We start from the raw sequence: 20,093 nt of genomic DNA, 5'->3' as shown, positions 1-20,093 counted from the left end.
GTACAATATGCAAATTAACATGAAGCCCCTCACTGAACTAGGAGGAATGACAGAGATCCAGAAAAGCAACTGGGCCTAAAAAAAACCAACAAAACAGTAAAAATGGAAAGATAAAATTAATGAGCACACTGAGATATTCAAGGGAGTCCTGGCCAGTGTGGCTCTGTGGTTGGAGCACCACCCATGCACCAGAGGGTCGAGGTTCGACTCCCGGTCGAGGGCACGTACCTGGGTTATGGTTTGATCCCCACCCCTGGTTGGAGCAACTGGCTGATGTGGTCTTGCCCACATCGATGTCTCTCTCTCTCTCTCTCTCTCTCCCCTCTCCCCACCTGCCTTCCATTCTCTAAAAAGCAATGGAAAAAATATCCTCAGGTGATAAAAGATATTAAAGGGAAACACTAAATGGGATATGAGTTTATTTTAGAATGAAATGCATTAATGCCAACACATAATGAGACAAGTCAATCTGCAACTTTAATGAGAAGCACATTGAGAAGGGCAAGTGTGATATGAGAAAAGAAAAGTATAAAATGAAAAGCACTGGTGTAAGCACTGATGTCACTAATGTAACATTTATCTATAGATAAAAAGTTAGGAACCCAGCCAGTGTAGCTCAGCCACTGAGCATCAACCTAGGATCCAGGAGATTGCAGTTTGATTCCTGGTCAGGGCACACACCCGGGTTTTGGGCGCAATCCCCAACAGGGGGCGTGCAGGTGACAGCCGATCAATGACTCCCTCTCACCATTGATGTTTCTCTCTCTCTCCCCTCTCCCTTCCTCTCCCTGAAATCAATAAAGGTATATATTTTTAAAAAACACCCACAGGAAAGAGAAAGAGGGAGGAAACAAGATGGCGGTGCAGGTAACAGCTGTATCCGCAGCCCACAGAAACCACATCAAAATTACCACTAAAATACAGAAGTACCATCACTCAGAACCTCCTGAAATCTAGCTGAACAGAAGCCCTACAACCAAGGAACTGAAAAAGCATCAATACCGGGAGGAGGGGCAGAGACGTGGGCGGATCAGGGCTGGATCGCTGAGATGTGGCTGCGGGACCACCCCCAGTGCCCTGGTTTAAACCCAAAGGACATCTCAGCAGTGGAGGTTTCCAGGAAGAGTGAGGGGGTCCCAGCCCCACAGCAGGCCCCCAGCCCAAGGCTCCAGGGCTGGGAAGAGACATCCCCACAACTCTGGGCTGTGAAACCAGAGGGGACTATCGCTGAGGGTCTCCGAGGGTGCGGGAGCCCCAGGCTTTCCTCTTGAAGGGCCAATTGCCCGGACTCACTCATAGGTGTTCCCTCTGAGCCCAGCGCTGGGCAGTAGCTTGAAAGGAGCCTGGGATACTTGGGGAGGAAATAACCTGCCTGAAATTGTGGCGAGATATTGGGGGGCAGCTTTCTCCCAGGCAGAGGAGCTGGCAGAGGCCATTGCTCCTTTGTGGAGCCCTCCCCGAACACAGCCAGCAGGCAGACAAAATATTTGCATCGCCAGCACCTGACTCACACCTTTGGCCCCACCCCGTGATTCCCGGAGGCCCCACCCCTCCCCACCTGCAAGCTCATCCAAGCCATTTCCAGGGGCTTTTCTGTGCAAGTGGCCTCTCTAGCCTCATGCTTAGGGCTTTCCTAAAATCTCTCAAACAAGTAGCAGTGTGGCTTGATAAGTGGCCCCAGGCCTGGCACTAGTGGCAGCCTGCATTGGCTCATAGCTTGGCCTCTCCTGGACAATGCCAAGCCCAGCACAAGTAGCAGCCAACTATGGTTTGCTGTGTAGCTCATGCTGGGTGGCCCTGAGCAAGGCACTGGCACAGGCTGACTTTGCACCTCCCGGGAGGCCTCAGAGACAGTGCACCTGGTGGTCAGATTGGACCATGCTGAATTACAACCCAATCACCTCCACCAGTGACAAACTGAAGTAAATCCTGATCCATAGGGGTGTCTCCAGCACAGCAGCTCTTTGGCTGTAGCTGTAGCTGGTCCTCATAGCTGACTGGCTGGGGGGTCAATTCCTCCCAGTGACACCAACAGCAACCAAGGCTCAACTACAAGTCAGAGCACACAACCCATACAGGTGAGCACCTGGAAGGCACAGCTCAGGTTACTGGGGAGGCTGAGCCAATGGACCCTACAGGACACCTACTACACAAAGCCACTCTACCAATTCCGAGACATAGCAGCTCCACCTAATACATAGTAACAAACACCTGGAAGCAGCCAAAATGCGGAGGCAAAGAAACATGTCACAAAGGAAAGAACAGAAGAAATCTCCAAAAAAGGAACTAAATGAAATGGAGCCAAGCAAACTAACAGATACAGAGCTCAGAATTTTGTTTATAAGGATGCTCAAGCATATTATTACGAAAAAAACTGAGAAAATTGATCACATAATAAAGTGCCAATTTGAAATGAAGGCTACACGAACTGAAATGAAGAATAATTTTCAGGGAATCAACAGTAGAGAAGAGGACACTGAGAATCAAATCAGCAATTTGGAACATGAGAAAACAACAATACCCAACCAGAGAAGAAAAAAGATAAAAGAATCCAGAAATAGGCAGCCCCTGGGACAACATCAAGAGGCCCAATATTCATATTATTGGGGTACCAGAAGGAGAAGAAAGCAAGAAATTGAAAACCTATTTGAAAAAATAATGACAGAAAACTTCCCCTACCTGGGGAAAGAAATAGACTTACAAGTCCAGGAAGCACAGAGGGTCTCAAACAAGAGGAACCCAAAGAGGCTGACAGCAAGACACATCATAATTAAATGCCAAAGGTTAAAGACAAAGAGAGAATCTTAAAAGCAGCAAGAGAGCCCTGCTGGGCGTGGCTTAGCAGCTGAGCGTCAACCTAGGTTCCAGGCGCTTGGGGTTCGATTCCCAGGCAGGGCACATGCTCAGGTTGTGGGCTCGATCCCCAGTCAGGGGCATGCAGGAGGCAGCCAATCAGTGGCTCTCTCATCATTGATGTTTCTCTTTTTTTTTTTTAAACATATCTTTATTGATTTCAGAGAGAGGAAAGGGGGGGAGAGAGAGAGAGATAGAAACATCAATGATGAGAGAGTCACTGATTGGCTCCCTAGCCCGCAACCTGGGCATGAGCCCTGACCAGGAATTGAACCCCGATCGCCTGGATCCTAGGTCGACGCTCAACTGCTGAGCCATGCCCGGCCGGGCGATGTTTCTATCTCTCTCTGAAATCAATAAAGATACGTTTAAAAAAAAAAAAAAAAGCAGCAAGAGAAAAGCAATTAGTTGTTACCTACAAGGGAGCACCCATATGACTGTCAGCTGATTTCTCAAAAGAAAGTTTGCAGGCCAGAAGGGAGTGGCAAGAAATATTCAAAGTGATGAAAAACATGGAATTACACGCAAGAATGCTCTACCCAGCAAAGCTATTATTTAGAATTGAACGTCAGATAAAGAGCTTCACAGACAAGAAAAAGCTAAAGGAGTTCATCACCACCAGACCAGGACTACAGGAAATGCTGAAGGGTCATCTTTAAGAAAAAGTTAATGAACAAAAGAATCTGACGAACTAAATAGATCCAGAGCCATTGATGCATGTAACAGACAATCATATTTCAGAGGGAAGAGGGAAGGGGGGGTGGAAGGTGGGAAGAGATTAACCAAAGAAGTTATATGCATATATGCGTAACCCATGGACACAGTCAATAATGGGGTGAAGGCCTGGGGAGGGGGTGGGAGCAAAGTGGAGGGGGTCAATTGCGGGGAAAACATGGAACACCTGTAATAGTTTCAACAATAAAGATAAATTTATAAAAAAAAGAAAAATAAATAAATAAATAAAAAGCACACACAAAAAACAAAAACAACCGAAGAATAGTATACCAATGACCTAGCTTCAATAATTATCAACACATGGCCAATCTTATTTCATCTACCTCTCTAGCACACATCACTGAATCATTACAACACAAATTCTAAGTAACATTTCATTTCATTTGTAATGTTTCAGTATGTCACAATAAAAGCTTTTTAAAATAACAATTATCATTAAAAAGTAATAAAATTCTGCATAAATAGCAACTGACAGCATAATTTTTCAGTCTTCCCAAGCTCCCCACAAAAACAAAGCAAATAGACAGCAAAAAGCAAAAACCAATGGACCACACTTATGAGAAGACTCGCTGGAAAGAAATCCGCATGATCTAAAACCCAAACGCGACCCAGGGCATGAGGACACCAGGGAAAAGGACACGGGAAGAGACTCGTGACCTCAGAGCAAGGAGCCCACAGCAGCCAGCAGACTTCACTGGCGCTACGGTGGGCCAATGGGTTTTGTTCAATCTAGTATCGGGAGCCAAGGGACTCACGGTAAAGTTTAAAGGGCAGTGAAGCCACTCTGAACTCTCAAACCCACAAGTGGGACTCCCTTCTAGGGCCCCACTCTAAGGAGAAATTGCTGAGAGTAAATAAAACTTTAACAGGACAGAAAGAGAGAGACAATAAAAGACAAGTCAAAATAAAAGTGCAGGAGGGGAACAAAGTTAGAAAATTTCAAAAAGCAAGCCACTGTTTTTCTTAAACCACCATTATTTTTTTAACATTTACATAAAATGAACAGAAAGGGGAGCCATGTCCATTTCTAAAAGTTAAGTAAAACCAATTTCACATCCAAAATGAGCAGAAAAGTCTCAATGTCAAATCCCACACAAAGCTACTGTAAGAAAAGGGGGAAGGATAACAGAAATACACCCTTATTCTTCTTGTGTTTTTTACAGAACGTTTTTAGTTTTTAACAAACTTGTAAACAAAAAAGCTCCCATTTCAAAATAAAAATAAAATCCCAGATTATATAGATGTTTATAGTGTTTACATTTACCTAAGCAACATACATATATTTTCAGTTTTAAGATGTTAACTAAATTTCTGTGACAAATATGCTTTTTTAAACTTTTTTATTTGAGAAGGAAGAGAGGAAGAGGCAGAAAGAGAAAAAGAGAAAGAAGAAAAGAAGCATCAATCTGTGTTCCACTTATTGATGCACCACTGGTTGATTCGTATGTGTGCCCAAAACCTTGGCGTATCAGGACAATGCTCTAAGCAACAGAGCTACCAGGAGGGCTGCTTTTTTTTTAATACCAAAAACATTATAGAGTCAATGCAAAATCCTAAGGATAATTAGTTGTCACTAAGTTGTTCTTAAGTCTTTAGATGCTGTTATTTCTAGCACAGATAAGTCTTTCATATGCTCAGACACAGAATCTCTGGTTGCTACCAAATCAGCTGGCCTGCAAACAACAAGCCAACTATTTTAACGATGTTTTAAGTGAACAACTTGAAAACCCCCCAGGGATGGATAAACCCTAAGAACACACAACTGTGAGCACTTACAACCATCATAAGTATGGATGAAGACTGTTCACGCCATTTTTCTGAAATGAGATCTCAAAGCAGAAAGGTTCAAAATAAAAGATTTTAACAAATAATTGGCATAAGCACAATTTCTCCACCAATTTGTGTGTATCAACCATTTAGTTAACTTTTCTACTTGAAAAAATGTAAAGAAAACTGGACACCATGTTCAACTCTCAGTTAATGTTCACAATTACAGTGTCTACAACTTGGGACACGGCATCACCATACTGCCCAGAGCCAGAGTATACTGAAATTCAGTTCTTTACACCAAGTAAATGGTTGCTCACAACCACTGGCTAGGGTACATATGAACTAAAATTTCTAGATTTGGAGAGAAACAAATGCTGCTCCAATCATCTGCACGGGGCTTCTTCTGCTCCTCGATTCATGCTTGGAACCCGTGGGGCTTTGGGCCTGCTGACCCTGCCCACTTGAAGAGGCTGCCTGCTGTGCTGCTTTCTACTTTAACATTGTCCAGTCAAATGTGTAGTCATATTGGTGGTTCAGGGTCCGGAAAAGAAAAGCTGCCTCAGATAAAAGTAATCCGGGGCACCCTCAAATGCAGCCCCCAACATCGGTTTAAGAACATGGCAAGTTGTGCAGGAAACCCCTTACGTAAAACTTCAACAAGAGTGGACATCTTTTCACATTTTTGTTTCTTTGTTGCAGCCTTTAGTCCCTGGCATGGCAGGCTGGTTCTATTAAAATACATGAAAACATATCCTATTGATTCCATGTCATCTTGGCAACTCTGTTCAATACCAAGATGTGCATTGATGCTAGCATATCCAGTGGTGCCAGTAAGATTTTTATCTTCTCTACATGGTATGTATTGTCATGTCCTGTTGTCTCTGTACTTTTGGCCAAACCAAAATCAGTAAGGGACAATTTATTACAGTGACGCCTAATACCCATTAGGAAGTTATCTGGTTTAATGTCTCTGTGTATCAAATTCTTTGTGTGCACATATTCAATTCTACTGATCTGGTCAGCTAACATAAATACAGTTTCATTAGAACCTTCTTGAACAGAAACTGAAAAGGCCTTCCAGGCTGGGTTTAACAAGATCCATGACTAGCACAGTTGTTTTGCTGACGGTACCACCATTATGTAGGGGATGCCAACCACACCTTGAAGAATCTTATAGTTTGCTCTCCAGCATGGGGATGCCTGGCCTTCTGAGATTCAAGCTTCAATGCCACTTCCTCACCAACGATGATGTTGACTGCCAGATAAATGTCCCCAAAGGAACCAGACTCGATCTTTGTACCAGATTACATTTCCCTCCAACAATGCCTTTGGCCTTTGAGCCGCTAGAGGAAGACGATGGCTGGGGCCAAGCCAGACAGCTCTGAGAGGGGGACAGAGGCCTCTGGCTGGTTCCGGGAGCCAGGCTGCAGAGCAGGGCAGCAGGAAACGGAAAACTGGCTTTCAGGGCCCTGAATCTGCCAAGGGGAACCTGATGACGGCAGCTCAGTCAGGGTTTCTTTTTGTCAGGCCACAGTCTCGGAGAGGTTCTCAGTTTTCTGGCTGGGCCACCTGGTTCTGGGCAGCCCTGGCTGCCTGCGAGGCGATCTCACGGGTTGGACAAGGGAAGCGGCGAGTCAGGGACCCTATCCTCCGCTTCCATGGCAGCTTCAGCACTACAGCTTCAGCCCAATACAACCCTATTTTTACAGATGAGCGCTACACGAAATTTCAGCAGAGACAGAAATCTTCTACACCTGCACTGCCTGATATGCAGCTGAAGAGCTTGATTTTTTTATTTCATTTAATTTTAATTGATTTAAACGTAAGCAGCCACACGTGGCTAATGGCCACCATATTGGACAACATAGCTATAGTCAATAAAACCACGTCAGAAATACATAGCCAAAGACAGTTAAATATGTAACCTAGTATTTCAAGCAAGTAAAAATACATTAAGAAAATTATATAAGATGTAAAGAATAACTTAAATCAGAATTAGAGAAACAGAGAAAAGAGGTGACAGGCTCAAAAAAAAATTTTAAGTAAAAGAAAAATTATTTTAGAAATGAAGACTAACCCAGAATGAGCACAAACCAAACATAAATAATGATTTAAGATAAACAGAAGATAAAAAGAAGAAACATTTTTAAATAAAAAAGAAAGAAAAAAAAGAGAGATTCAAGGGAAAGTAACAAATAATGAAGCTAGGCAAAGAAAATTCAACATATAAATGATACTAATTCCAAAACAGGGAACAGAACAAATTTAAGTTTGTAAGGACTTTCTGGAAATAAAAAATGATTTGAAACTCTAAAACAGCATACTGTATACCTAAAAATTCTAGCCCAGAACAATCACTGCTACACTATATTCTAGTAAACTATGACTTTAAAGAAAAAGAAAAAAATCCATTGGGCTTCTAGACAAAAAAACAACAAAATAAACCGAGAGACTCTTAAGGAAAAAAAATTATACTATCATCTTTCTGCAAGAAAGACTAATATACTGAAGGTAAGTGAAATAATATACTTAAGAGAGTCAAGAAAGGAATATATAAACCAAGTATTTTATATCCAGACTGTTATATAAACATGCAAAAATTGAAGAAATACTGTTTCCATGAACCCTTCCTGAGAAACCTACCAGGCAGGAGTATCAGAAAAGCCAGATGACAAGACATTTGGCAAAAGGACTGGTGGTGAGCACTAAAGATATAAATTATTTACAGAACTAAAACTAAATGAGGATTAAAGGGAGATAGTATAATATGAAATGAAACATCTGTGTTCTAGGTAGAATATATTCATTTTTTAGAATGGAGGAGATGGAGAATAGGGATCACTCGGCCAAAAGAAAATTCTCCTACTGTTTTCAGCAAACGTAATTGTGGCAATAGTATAACTCTTGTTATTAATACTACTATATATGTAACATAGACAAAACCAATAAGTAATATTGAGATAGTCTAATTCTATCATCCTTTATATCCTTGAAAACGAAGATTCTCAACGTGGAGGAAAAGAGACATACATGTAACAAAGTAGTCCTCAATTGAAATAGGAAATATTAGTATGAACTCATGAAGTATTTCATCTTTACAGAGCTTTAGATACTTGGTCTTTAGATAAATATATGTAGCTATTTACTATCTCTGCCCATTTAAAAGGCCTAAGAACAATAACCAACCCACTGGCAATGAATATCCCTGGTGCCTAGATTGTGCTCTTAAAATACCACCCCCCATCCCACTCCCTAAAGAAAAATCCTTTAATGAGCCTCTTACAACAGCGATTTTCAACCTTTTTCACCTCATGGGACACACTAACTGGTTACTAAAATTCTGTGGCACACCAAAAAAAAAGGTATAATTTGATTTTTTTTCATACAGGATGGCTACTGTTGTGTTGGCTGTTGTCATTTTTTTTATTTGACAATCTAAGGGAAAAGAGGTCAGTGACCTTGACTAAATAGTCAGGTATTCTGTGTTTCAAAATTATTGTACCACACTAACTGAAAATCTGTCTTAGGACATAGTTGATTGCTATCTGGGGCCAGAGATGTACAAAATGAACCTGAAACTGATAGCAAGTAAGGAATCTAAGACTACTAGGGTGGTATCAAAAGAACTCAGAAGGACGGTCATTTTCTGATTTCCCTAGTACAAAGCTACAGCAATCAAAACAGTATGGTACTAACACATAAACCAATGGAATTGAATAGAGAGCAAAAATAAACTCTCACAGTGTCGAAACCATTCAATGAAGAAAGGACCATCTTTAAAAATGGTGAAGGGGCCTAGCCAGGTGTGGCTCAGCGCTTGAGCATCGACCTAGGATCCAGGCAATCGAGGTTCAACTCCTGGTCAGGGCACATTCCCAGGTTGTGGGCTAGGCAGCCGATCAATAACTCTCTCATCATTGATGTTTCTCTCTCTCTCTCTCCCTCTCCTTTCCTCACTGAAATCAATAAAGATATATATATATATATATTTTTTTTTAATGGTGAAGGGAAAACTAGATATCTACACGTAAAAGAATGAAGTTGGACTCTAACTCTATAACAAAGTCAAAAATTAATTCAAAATAGATCAAAGACTTAATTTAAGAGCCAATACTACAGAACTCTTTGAAGAAAACAGAGAAGGAAAACTTCATGACATTGGACTTGGTGATGATTACTTAGGTATAACACCAAAAGCACAGGCAACAAAATAACAAATAAATTAGACTTCGTCAAAATTTAAAACTTCTGTGTATAAACACAGACACTATCAACACAGTGAAAAGAAAAGCAAGCTATGGGATGGGGGAAAATATTCCAAAAGCACGTATCTGATAAGTGATTAATATCCAAAGTATATAAAGAATTCCTACAAGACAACAACAACAACAACAAACAGTCCAATTCAAAATGAGTAAAGGTCTTAGATAGACATTATCTCCAAATAAGATATACGGATGGTCAATAGGCACCTGAAAAGATGCTCCACATCATTTGTCATTAGGGAAAAGAAAATCAAAGCCACGAGATACTAAATGGTCAAAAGGATGCTAGTGAATCAAACTCATTCAGAAGTGTCCCACCTACTACGACAGCCGTTATTAAAAAATAAAATAACAAGTGTTGGCAAGTGGAGAAAGTGGAATCCTGGCGCACTACTGGTGCAGCTCCTATGGAAAGTTTGGCAGTTCCTCAAAATGTTAAACAAAGAATTACCATATGATCCATGAATTACACTCGTATGTACATACCAAAAAGAACTGAAAGCATGGATTAAACCAGATACTTGCATACCAATGTTCCTAAATAGCATTATTCACAACAGACAAAAGGCAGAAACTATCCAAATGTCCATCAACTGAGGAATAAACAAAATGTGTTATACACATACAATGGACTATTCAGCCATAAAAAGAAATGAACTTCTGATACATGCAACAACATGTATGAACCCGAAAAACATTATGCTATATTAAGCCAGACACAAAAGGAAAAACAACGTATGATTCCACTTACAGGAGGTATCTAGAATGGGCAAATTCATACAGACAGAGTGTAGAACATTGGTTACCAGGGGTTGGAAGGGAGGTGAGGGAACAGGGACTTACTATTTGATGGGTACAGAGTTTCAGTTTTGCAAAATGAAAGAAGTTCTGGAGATGGAGGTGGTGACGACTGCACAACAATATGAATGTACTAAATACCACTGAACTGTACACTTAAAAATGGATAGGATGATAAATTTTATTTTATGTATAATCTACCACAATAAAAAAAGTTGAAAAAAAACTAACTGGTCAGACAAAGGATACTAGTGAATCAGCTAAATTTTTATACATCAATAATGAACTATAGAAAGGGAAACTAAGAAAACAATACCATTTACAATAGCATCAAAAAAATACCGAGGAATAAATTTAACCTAGAGTTGAAAGACCTGTGCTCAGAAAATTGTAAGACACCAAAAAAAGGAATTGAAGAAGATACAAACAAGTGGAAGCATATACCATGTTCACGGATTGGAAGAACTAACATTGTTAAAATGTCCGCACTACCCAAAGCAATCTATAGATTCAGTGCAATTCCTATCAAAATACCAATGACACATTTCACAGATCTGTAACAAATAATCCAAAAATTTATATGGAACCACAAAAGACACAAAATAGCCACAGCGACCTTGAGAAAGAAGAACAAAGTTGGAGGAATCACACTACCTGATATCAAACTATACTACAAAGCCATAATAACGAAAACAGCGTGGTAGAGCCCTGGCTGGTGTGGCTCAGTTGGTTGGGCATCGTCCTGTGCACTTAAAGGTTGCCAGTTCGATTCCAGTCAGGGCACATGCCCAGGATGCAGTCTCAATCCCCGATATGGTGCATGCAGGAGGCAGCCAACTGAATATTTGCTCTCACATGAATGTTTCTCTTTTTCTCTCTCTCCAAAAATCAATGAAAATATTTATTTATTTTTTTATTATTATTTTTTTAATATATCTTTATTGATTTCAGAGAGAGGAACGGAGAGGGGGAGGGAGAGAGAGAAGCACCAATGATGAGAGAGTCATTGATCGAGCCCACAACTGGGGCATGTGCCCCGACCAGAAATAGAACCCCAATCGCCTGGATCCTAGGTCGACGCTCAATCGCTGAGCCACACCCAGCCGGGCTCAATAAAAATATTTAAAGGAGGAAAAAAAAAAGCATAATACTGGTATAAAAAAGCATATAGCATATAGATCAAAGGAACAGAATAAAGAGCCCAGATATAAACCCATGCCTATATTGTTAACATTTCACAAAGGAGGCAAGAACATACAATGGGGTAAAGACAGTCTGATCAATAAGTGGTGCTGGGAAAATTGGACAGGTACATGCAAAAAAATGAAACTAGACCACCTTTCTACCCCATATACAAGAATAAACTCAAAATGGATTAAAGACTTAAATGTAAGACTTGGTATCATAAAAATTCTAGAAGAATACATAGGCAGTAAAATCTCAGACATTTATCTTAGTAATATTTTTTCTGCAAGTGAAACAAAAAATAAACAAATGGGACTACATCCAACTATAAAGTTTTTGCACAGCAAAGGAAACCGTCAATAAAATGAAAAGACAACATTCTAAATGGGAGAACATATTTACCAATGATACATCTGGTAAATGGGTTAATATCCACAATTTATAAAGAACTCATACAACTCAACACCAAAAAAACAAACAATCCAATTAAAAAATGGGCAAAGGACCTAGGACACTTCTCCAAAGAGGACATGCAGATGGCAAATAGACATATGAAAAGATGCTCAATGTCAGTAATTATCAGAGAAATGCAACTTAAAACCACAATGAGATGATATCACCTCATACCTGCCAGAATGGCTATCATCAATAAATCAACAAACAACAAGTGTTGGAGAGGATGTGGAGAAAAGGGAACCCTCATGCACTCTTGGTGGGAATGCAGACTGGTGCAGCCACTGTGGAAAACAGTATGGAGTGTCCTCAAAAAATTAAAAATAGAGCTGCCTTATAACCCAGCAATTCCACTTCTGAGTATATACTCAAAGGAACCCAAAACACTAATTCAAAAGAATATATGTAACCCTATGTTCACTGCAAGGTTATTAACAATAGCCAAGCTATGGAAGCAACCCAAGTGCCCATCAATAAACAAGTGGATAAAAAAGCTGTGGTACATATAAACAATAGAATATTACTCGGCCATTAAAAAGAACAAAGTCTTACCATTTGTGACAGCATGGATGGACCTAGAGGGTATTATGCTAAATGAAGTCAGTCAGAGAAAGACAAATATCACATGATTTCACTTATATGTGGAATATAACGAAAAATATAAACAAACAAACGAGATACAGAGAACAGACTGATGGTTGCCAGAGGTGAGGAGGGTGGAATACTAGGTGAAAAAGGTAAAAGCACTGAGTAGTACAGATTGGTAGTTACAGGACAGTCACAGGGATGTAAAGTACAGCATAGGGAATATAGTTAATAATAGTGTAGTAACTATGTATGATGCCAGTTGGATACTGGAAATATCATGGGGAACACTTTGTAAAGCGTATGATTGGCTAACCACTATGCTGTACACCTGAAACTAAAAGAAACTAATACTGAATGTAAACTGTAATTTTAAAAATTTTTTAAAGAAAAAGAATTCCAAATAAGAAACATGTTCTATTAACCAATGTTACCCCAATAAATTTAATTTTATAAAAATACATGTTCTTCTAAAAAAAGAAAAAATGCTAATAAATCAAACTCATTCAGAAACCTGGTAAATAAAGGGAAATATCAAACATGCACTCTGCCTGCCTTATATGAAGAGCACCACAAAACTGTGCTGAGGAAGGTATATGCCTTTTTATATACATGTTCCAAAAACAAGTGAAAAAAACACACAACAGAATCAGAGAGTCCCCCTTTATAATCCCCCAGAATTAATGGATTAAGCATGGAGCAGCAATGGCTGCTAAATCAAAAAGAGAAGAAACCAGACATTAGGTACCTTCTCATGGGAGAACAGAATGCTACCTACAGACTCGCCTAAGGAATGAAACACAATTCCAATCAAGCCTCTGGATCTAGCTATCCATGTGCAGGGAACAGGGACAGAGGAATAAATTGAACTGCATCATGAATATGTGATCAGTAAGATATAGATTGTGAAAAAATTTGTAGGCCAAACAGTCCAAGTTATTCAAAAGAAAAAAAGGGATGGACAAAAAACCCTCCCACAAAAAAATTATCAACAAAAAATTTTTTTTGCCCCAGGTTGGTTGCAGCATCATCCCATATACCAAAAAGTTGCAGGTTCGATTCCCTGTCAGGGTAGATACCTATGTTGCAGGTTTGATCCCCAGTCAGGGAGGCAACCGATCAATGTTTCTCTCACAAAAACATTTCTCTCTCTCCCTCCCTTCCTCTCTCTCTAAAATCAAATAAACTTACCCCCTGATAAGTACAAAATATATATATATTTTTTTAGGTAGAGACTTTTTTTTCATAGTTTATAGCAGGAATTTAATATACCAATTTGCATTATGAATCATCAAGGGGCAAGACTAAACTCCATTTTGTGGAGATGCACTCCTGGGCAATAAAATGATAAACACAGCCGGTGATTCCAACAAAAATCGAGAAAGTGGCTCCTTTTGGAGGGCTAATGCCAGCTGTGATGGGGACAGAGCACATGAAGGTCTTGGAGGGTGCCTAACTAAGTTCTAGTTCTTGACCTGAGTGAAAATTACAAGTGTTCACTTTATCATAATTCATTATACTATGTATTTCTTGTGAGTGGTTTGCTATACCTGTATTACTTTATAATGAAAAACTAGTTGTAAAGTTAACATCTCTTTTCTATCAAATACACAACTGGCGTACACACTTTTGAATTTCTTCCTTTTTTTTCTCTTCACAATAGGAGTTTGTTCTCTCAAAATCCAACAAGATCTATAAGCTGCATTGAGCTGACAGATTTTAAACTCTCCTGAAGTTCCTCCTTCCCTCTTCCTTTTTCCTTTTAATTAACTTACTAAGAGATCAAATCATTTTACTATAAAGTCTCCCACATGCTGGATTTTCCTAACTGTACCCTGTGATACTGCCTCACATTCCATGTTTCCCATGAACTGCTTTGAGATCTACAAGTTGTGATCAGAGTCAAGGTCAATTGGTTTAGCAAGACTGCACCTCCTAGGCTGTGCTGTACCAATGAAGTCCGGTAGTCTCTTTTTTGTGTATGTATTCTTTTTTTATTTCTAAAATGAGAATAAGTGCAAATTATATTTTTTATAATATGTGGTTTGAAGATTTAACATCAACTTTGCTTGTTATTTATAAACAAATCATAAATCCTAGAAAATTCAGGCAGAAAAGTTACAGCTCTCTAACGCAATACCAGGACTACCATATATCCAATCATTGTGTTATACAAATACTGTTATGTGTAAGCACTGAACTCACCTGCTGGAAGGCTTGAATTGTAGCAGAGTAGGAATGGAGAGACAGAGAAAACTTCAACAAATTCTGCTGTAGAGGTGACAGAAATTGAAATGCAGCTTCTAATATTGCATGATAATAGGAATAATCAGTACCTGTCAAGGAAGAACAGTAACCAAAATAATCACACAGGACTAGAGATATCCAGGTAAGAGGGTTTTCACTGTATAAAGCTATGTGTTACAAAGGCATATGAAAGCAAAATTTTACCACAGTCTTGAATCATTGTCAAATGCTTACAATTCCCCGGAGTACACAATGCAACTGGACTTTTCCTCTCTTCTACCTTTTGCCCACTCTTCCCTTGCCATGGACTGCTGCTAGTCACCTACACCAAGGAGGCACCCCAATTCCCACCCCATGCTTCAATGGACCAAGCACACCTCTTCTGTGTTCTCATAATGTATTTCTTTGCTTACCTGTTTTACTCATCACATCATTTACTAAATTATTTATTCACTACCTACCCCTCCCCAAATAGTCCCTGAGCCCCCACAGGCTGAAACTATGACTTACCTTTGTATTCCCCAGTGCCTACCACATGTTATCTACTCAAATAACCCAACACAAGTGAACACTGCGATAAGGACGTACAAGGTATTAAAGAATACTGATAAAACTGTAGTTTGGGGTAAAGCATTTAAACAAACAATTGAAAAAAATTATCTAGGAGGAAAAAAACACACAGCCCAGTATGAAAAAATCCCAAGGATATACTGCTACATGAAAAGCACAACGTACAAAACAATGTGTATTGTAAGCTATCATTTTTTACTGTAAGGATGAAAAATAAGAATACATATGTATGTATTTGTTGCAAAAAAAAATTGAAGACTAAACAAATTAAATGGTTATTAAAAAAATGGGGGAAAAACAAAAGGAGGGAGACAGCCCTGGCTGGTGTTGCTCAGTTGGCTGAGCACCAAGAGGCTGGAGGTTCAATTCCTGGTTAGAGCACATGCCGGGTTTCGGGCTTAAACCTCAGCGGGGGGGTGTACAGGAGGCAGCCAATCAATGTTTCTCTCTCTCCCTCTCCTTTCCCCTCTCTCTTAAAAAAAAAAAAAAAAAAAGAAAAAAGGATCAACAAAAGGGTCAGGAGGCAACAAGATTTTCCTGTGTTAAGTATAGCCTTTTATATAGCTTTTTTAAAGAAAATATTAATATTTTAAAAAGCAAAATATAAAAGGTCTACACTGCATTAGCATCTAAGTAGAAAAAGAGATCAGAAAGAAATACCTTGCCCTGGCTGGTTTGGCTCAGTGGGTAGAGAGCTGGCTCACGGACTAAAAGGTCCCGGGTTCCATTCCCGCCACAGGCATGTAACTCAGTTGCAGGCTCCTTCGGGGTATGTAGGGGAGGCAACCAATCAATGTGTCTCTCTCACATCAATGTTTTTCTCTCCCCCCGCCCCAAAAAAAAGCAATGGAAAAAATATCCTTGGGTGAGAATTTAAAAAAAAAAAAAAGAAATACCTCAAAGTTTTGCGAGAATATTAGTGATGAGCATCTTTGGGCAGGACTACACATAATAATTCAAATAAAATGTTTAACATGCTTTTTACAATCACTTCCAAGAATTCATACTCCCATAATTCTAACCAAGAACACACTACCATTTATACTGAAGACACCTCATTTATATGTCAGAGTTCAAACTCATTATAAAACCCACTTGAATAAATTTGTTTCATAAAATTGTAAACTAAAATGATTTTTCTAATACATCGAACAATTCTAGTTGACTCTAAATTACACAACTAAAACTTACAGGTAGGTGCTTGTTCAAAATCGTTCTGTATTTATATCATACAAAAACTCAGGCATAACTTTTTCAATACGTATTATTTGAATAAAACTCAAAGTTAAAATCAACTTAGTTCACTATTAACAGCGGTCACAAAATTTTCACACATTTCCTCTTCAACGAGGACTTATGCCTGTCAATGTAATATCAAGGTTTTGGCTGCTCATGTACCTTTGGCTATTAATGTTTATACTCTATATAGTTTATACTGAATTAGGAAAGGTTTGTGAAAGCACATCATAATCTGTAAACGAATGAGAGAATTTACATTGTAATTAATCTGGTACCTTGACACTCAACTTGTGGAAGGCTGGCAGGCATAACAGAAAACATTAACTTAATAACAACAACTTAACAGATAACAGATCAGTTATGTAACTGATTCATAACAAAGAAAAGTGAACCAAACCTAATGGTTCCTAAATTAATACTAAATGGTCTTAAATGAATTTGACTTACACAAAATATTCACACATTTTTAACAACTCAAAAATAAAAAAACAAGGGGTAAAAGTCAAGGATAGTGCTTATAGCCAAAGTTTTAAACTGCTTCAAAATAATTATTAGTCTGTGCTGGCTCTGCTGGCTGCCATCATAACTCTAGTCATTAAGAGCATATCCCATTAACGGCCATGCCCCACATGCTTGGAAAGAGACCCTTTTCCCCAATGTTCTGCCAGACACCAGAAGTCAAAGAAACATTGGCTTCAATTTACCGTGATGACCTGATGATCCAATATTGTGACTGGCTTCTACAAAACTCCAAAACTTCTCTTGACTGTCTTCTGCTAAAAACTCACTGGGAGAAAAGAAATATCAAAAATAAAACAACTTAAAATAAAAATCTTCTAATATAAGCTCTATTACTAAAGAAGTAAATTAGGTTTTTCAGTTTTCAAAGTCCATAGTTTGTCTTTCAATTTATAATACATATTATACAAACATGCATAATATATATTTTTAATGATAAGCAAATCTTACTAATTAGCTGTTAACAACTTAATAGTTTAATGGATATTCCTTTAAAAAAAACCAGAATAATAAAATATTTTATTAGTCACAATACAAAGAAGGCTAATGAAATCCCATTTGTGAAAATGTGTCAGTAATAGAAACAGAATTAAAAATTGGTAATTCACCCTGGCCCGGGTGGCTCAGGTGGCTGGAGCACTGTCCAGTGCACCAGAAGGTGACAGGTTCTATTCCAGGTTAGAGCACATTGCCCCAGTTGCAGATTTGATCCCTGGTCAAGGAGCGTGCAGGAGGCAACAGATCAATGGTTCTCTCTGTTTCTCTTTCTTTTTTTCTCTCTCTCTCCCTTCCTCTCTATAAAATCCATAAAAATTTTTTTAAAAAGAAATTAGTAATTCTAGCACTAGTTCTGCTCACTTATATTCCCAAAGATCTTACAAAGAAAAAAAATGTGATTTTTGTTTGTTTGTTTTTAATTTATGTTTATTGTTGAAAGTATTACAGATGTCCCCTTTTTTTCCCCTTAGCCCCCTCCACCCAGCTCCCGCCCCCTCCCCAGGCCTTCCCCACATTATTGTCTGTCCATGGGCTATGCATATATGCACAAGCTTTATCTAAGGGTCTGCCAAAAAAAACATAAACCTTAGAAAAGTTTCTAGGAGATTAAAGGCAGCATTTTGTAATCTTCTAATATCCATAAATCCAAATTCTCAAGATCATCAAATTTTAGTTCAAAGTTAACACTAATGTAATAAAATCAGGTTTTAGAATTTAATGCCATTAAAATTTTTTTTTTTTTTACTTAAGACAACTGACCTAAAATAATGACGTTAAATTTCCCTTCATTCAAGAGTCATTTATTCCTAAAAGAAAATGCATGTAGTAATTGAATGACTCACAAATTGGTTCTCTTCTCCTCCAAGTCAGAATACTAATGTAGTGCTGATCTTTCACTGTCTTAAAGTGAACTACATGCCCTGGCTAGTTTGGCTCAGTGGTTAGTATGTCAGCCCGAGGACTGAAGGGTCCCAGGTTCAATTCCAGCCAAGGGCACACACCTTAGTTGCAGGCTCAACCCCCAACCCCGGTCAGGGCTCATGCGAAAAAAGCAATGGAAAGAAAAAATATCCTCGGGAGAGGACTAAAGTGAACTACAGACCTGGATCTCAGCTTTCCTAGCCAAAGGGAGACTTTCCCATTACTTCTCAACACTAAGGTGTGCAACTCTCACTCTACTTCACAGCTAGATACAGAAATATGGGGAAAATAGGAAACGTTTCCTGGTAATGCATAGCTTCTCTAAAAACAGATTTCTGAACATACCCATTATTATAATGCATTAAATTATTTGGAGCCTCCGTAAGTGTAGCATTTTTCTAGGCTTTCTAGTCACTGACAGACTTCATACCAACCTTATAATAGTTTATAGTCTAAGAAGGCAAGTACACTAAGACAGATAGATTATGATATGCAAATAAACACTAAATTCCTAAATTAAAGCTTCACTCACAGAAAAGCTAGCACAAGGGGGAGGGAATACATTGATCAACTATATGATGAGAACAAGAATTCAGTGAGGCTAAAACCCTCCTATAAAGGCTGAATGTAAATAAATGTATGTTTCTCAGTTAATTATAGGAGAGCTTCTTGAACCATACATTCTTTCTCATCCCACTACATAAATAACTCTTACAACATCTAAATTTCAGTCTTAAGAAAATTAATTACTAGATCCACTGAGTTAATTAAGGAAAGGAAAGAATGACACAAGACACTATTCAAAGGCATGCTGCCATTTGTTTACAGTACATTTAAGTTTATTTCCTTTTTGTTTTTAAAATATGTCTTTATTGATTTTAGAGAGGAAGGGAGAGGAAGAGGGATAGAAACATCAATGATGAGAGAGAGTCATTGATCGGCTGCCTCCTACACGTCCCACTAGGGATCAAGCCCGCATCCCAGGCATGTGCCCTGACCACGAATCCTGGTTCGTGGGTTAACACTTAACCACTGAGCCACACCAGCTGGGAGGCTTTTTGTTTTAAATCAATTTTTTAGCTTCTTATACCTGTTCCATTGAGTAAAAAAGCTATAGTTTTATAGATGAAATTACATGCTGTATGGGATTTGCTCTAAAACATCCCACTGGGGGAAGGGAGGAGAGTGGTGCTAGTGATGGTTATTGGACTTGAGTTGATAATTGTAAAAACCAGGTGACAGGTAGAGGGAGAGCGTATTATACCATTCTCTCCACTTATAAACATTTTTGAAATGTCATTAATAAAAACATTTTAATATTTGGCAAAAGAGAAAAAAAGCTAGAAACAATCCAAATGTCCACCAAACAGCATAAGTCTGGTAGTTTTCTTAGCTTTCCAAAGTTTTTGCAGGAGATAGAGTTGGTCTATTTTATACAGAACTAGAAAAAACGGT

The 20,093-nt window shown here is 38.8% G+C and overlaps 1 protein-coding gene and 1 pseudogene across 6 annotated transcripts in view; both read right to left on the bottom strand.

Moving 5' to 3' along the window:
* UGGT1 (UDP-glucose glycoprotein glucosyltransferase 1) overlaps window positions 1-20,093 on the bottom strand; it is a 144,121-nt gene that overhangs the window by 112,729 nt on the left and 11,299 nt on the right. For 4 of the 5 annotated variants that reach the window (XM_081142748.1, XM_081142745.1, XM_081142747.1 and 1 more), the window contains exons 3-4: window positions 17,405-17,487; window positions 14,850-14,980 (exon numbers count right to left, since the gene is read on the bottom strand). In XM_081142748.1, coding sequence (XP_080998874.1) covers window positions 14,850-14,980; window positions 17,405-17,487 — 214 coding nt within the window. The remainder of the gene's footprint in view (window positions 1-14,849; window positions 14,981-17,404; window positions 17,488-20,093) is intronic. The other variant, XM_081142749.1, reaches the window with a different exon arrangement.
* LOC308559757 (casein kinase I pseudogene) lies at window positions 5,918-10,086 on the bottom strand (annotated as a pseudogene). The gene is made up of 2 exons: window positions 10,075-10,086; window positions 5,918-6,650 (listed from the first exon to the last, which is right to left on the bottom strand). The product of its transcript is annotated as a casein kinase I pseudogene (transcript).

The sequence above is a fragment of the Miniopterus schreibersii genome (assembly GCF_964146895.1).
Source record: "Miniopterus schreibersii genome assembly, chromosome: 7".
NCBI classification, from domain to species: domain Eukaryota; kingdom Metazoa; phylum Chordata; class Mammalia; order Chiroptera; family Miniopteridae; genus Miniopterus; species Miniopterus schreibersii.
This window is presented reverse-complemented; position numbering and strand designations above follow the sequence as displayed.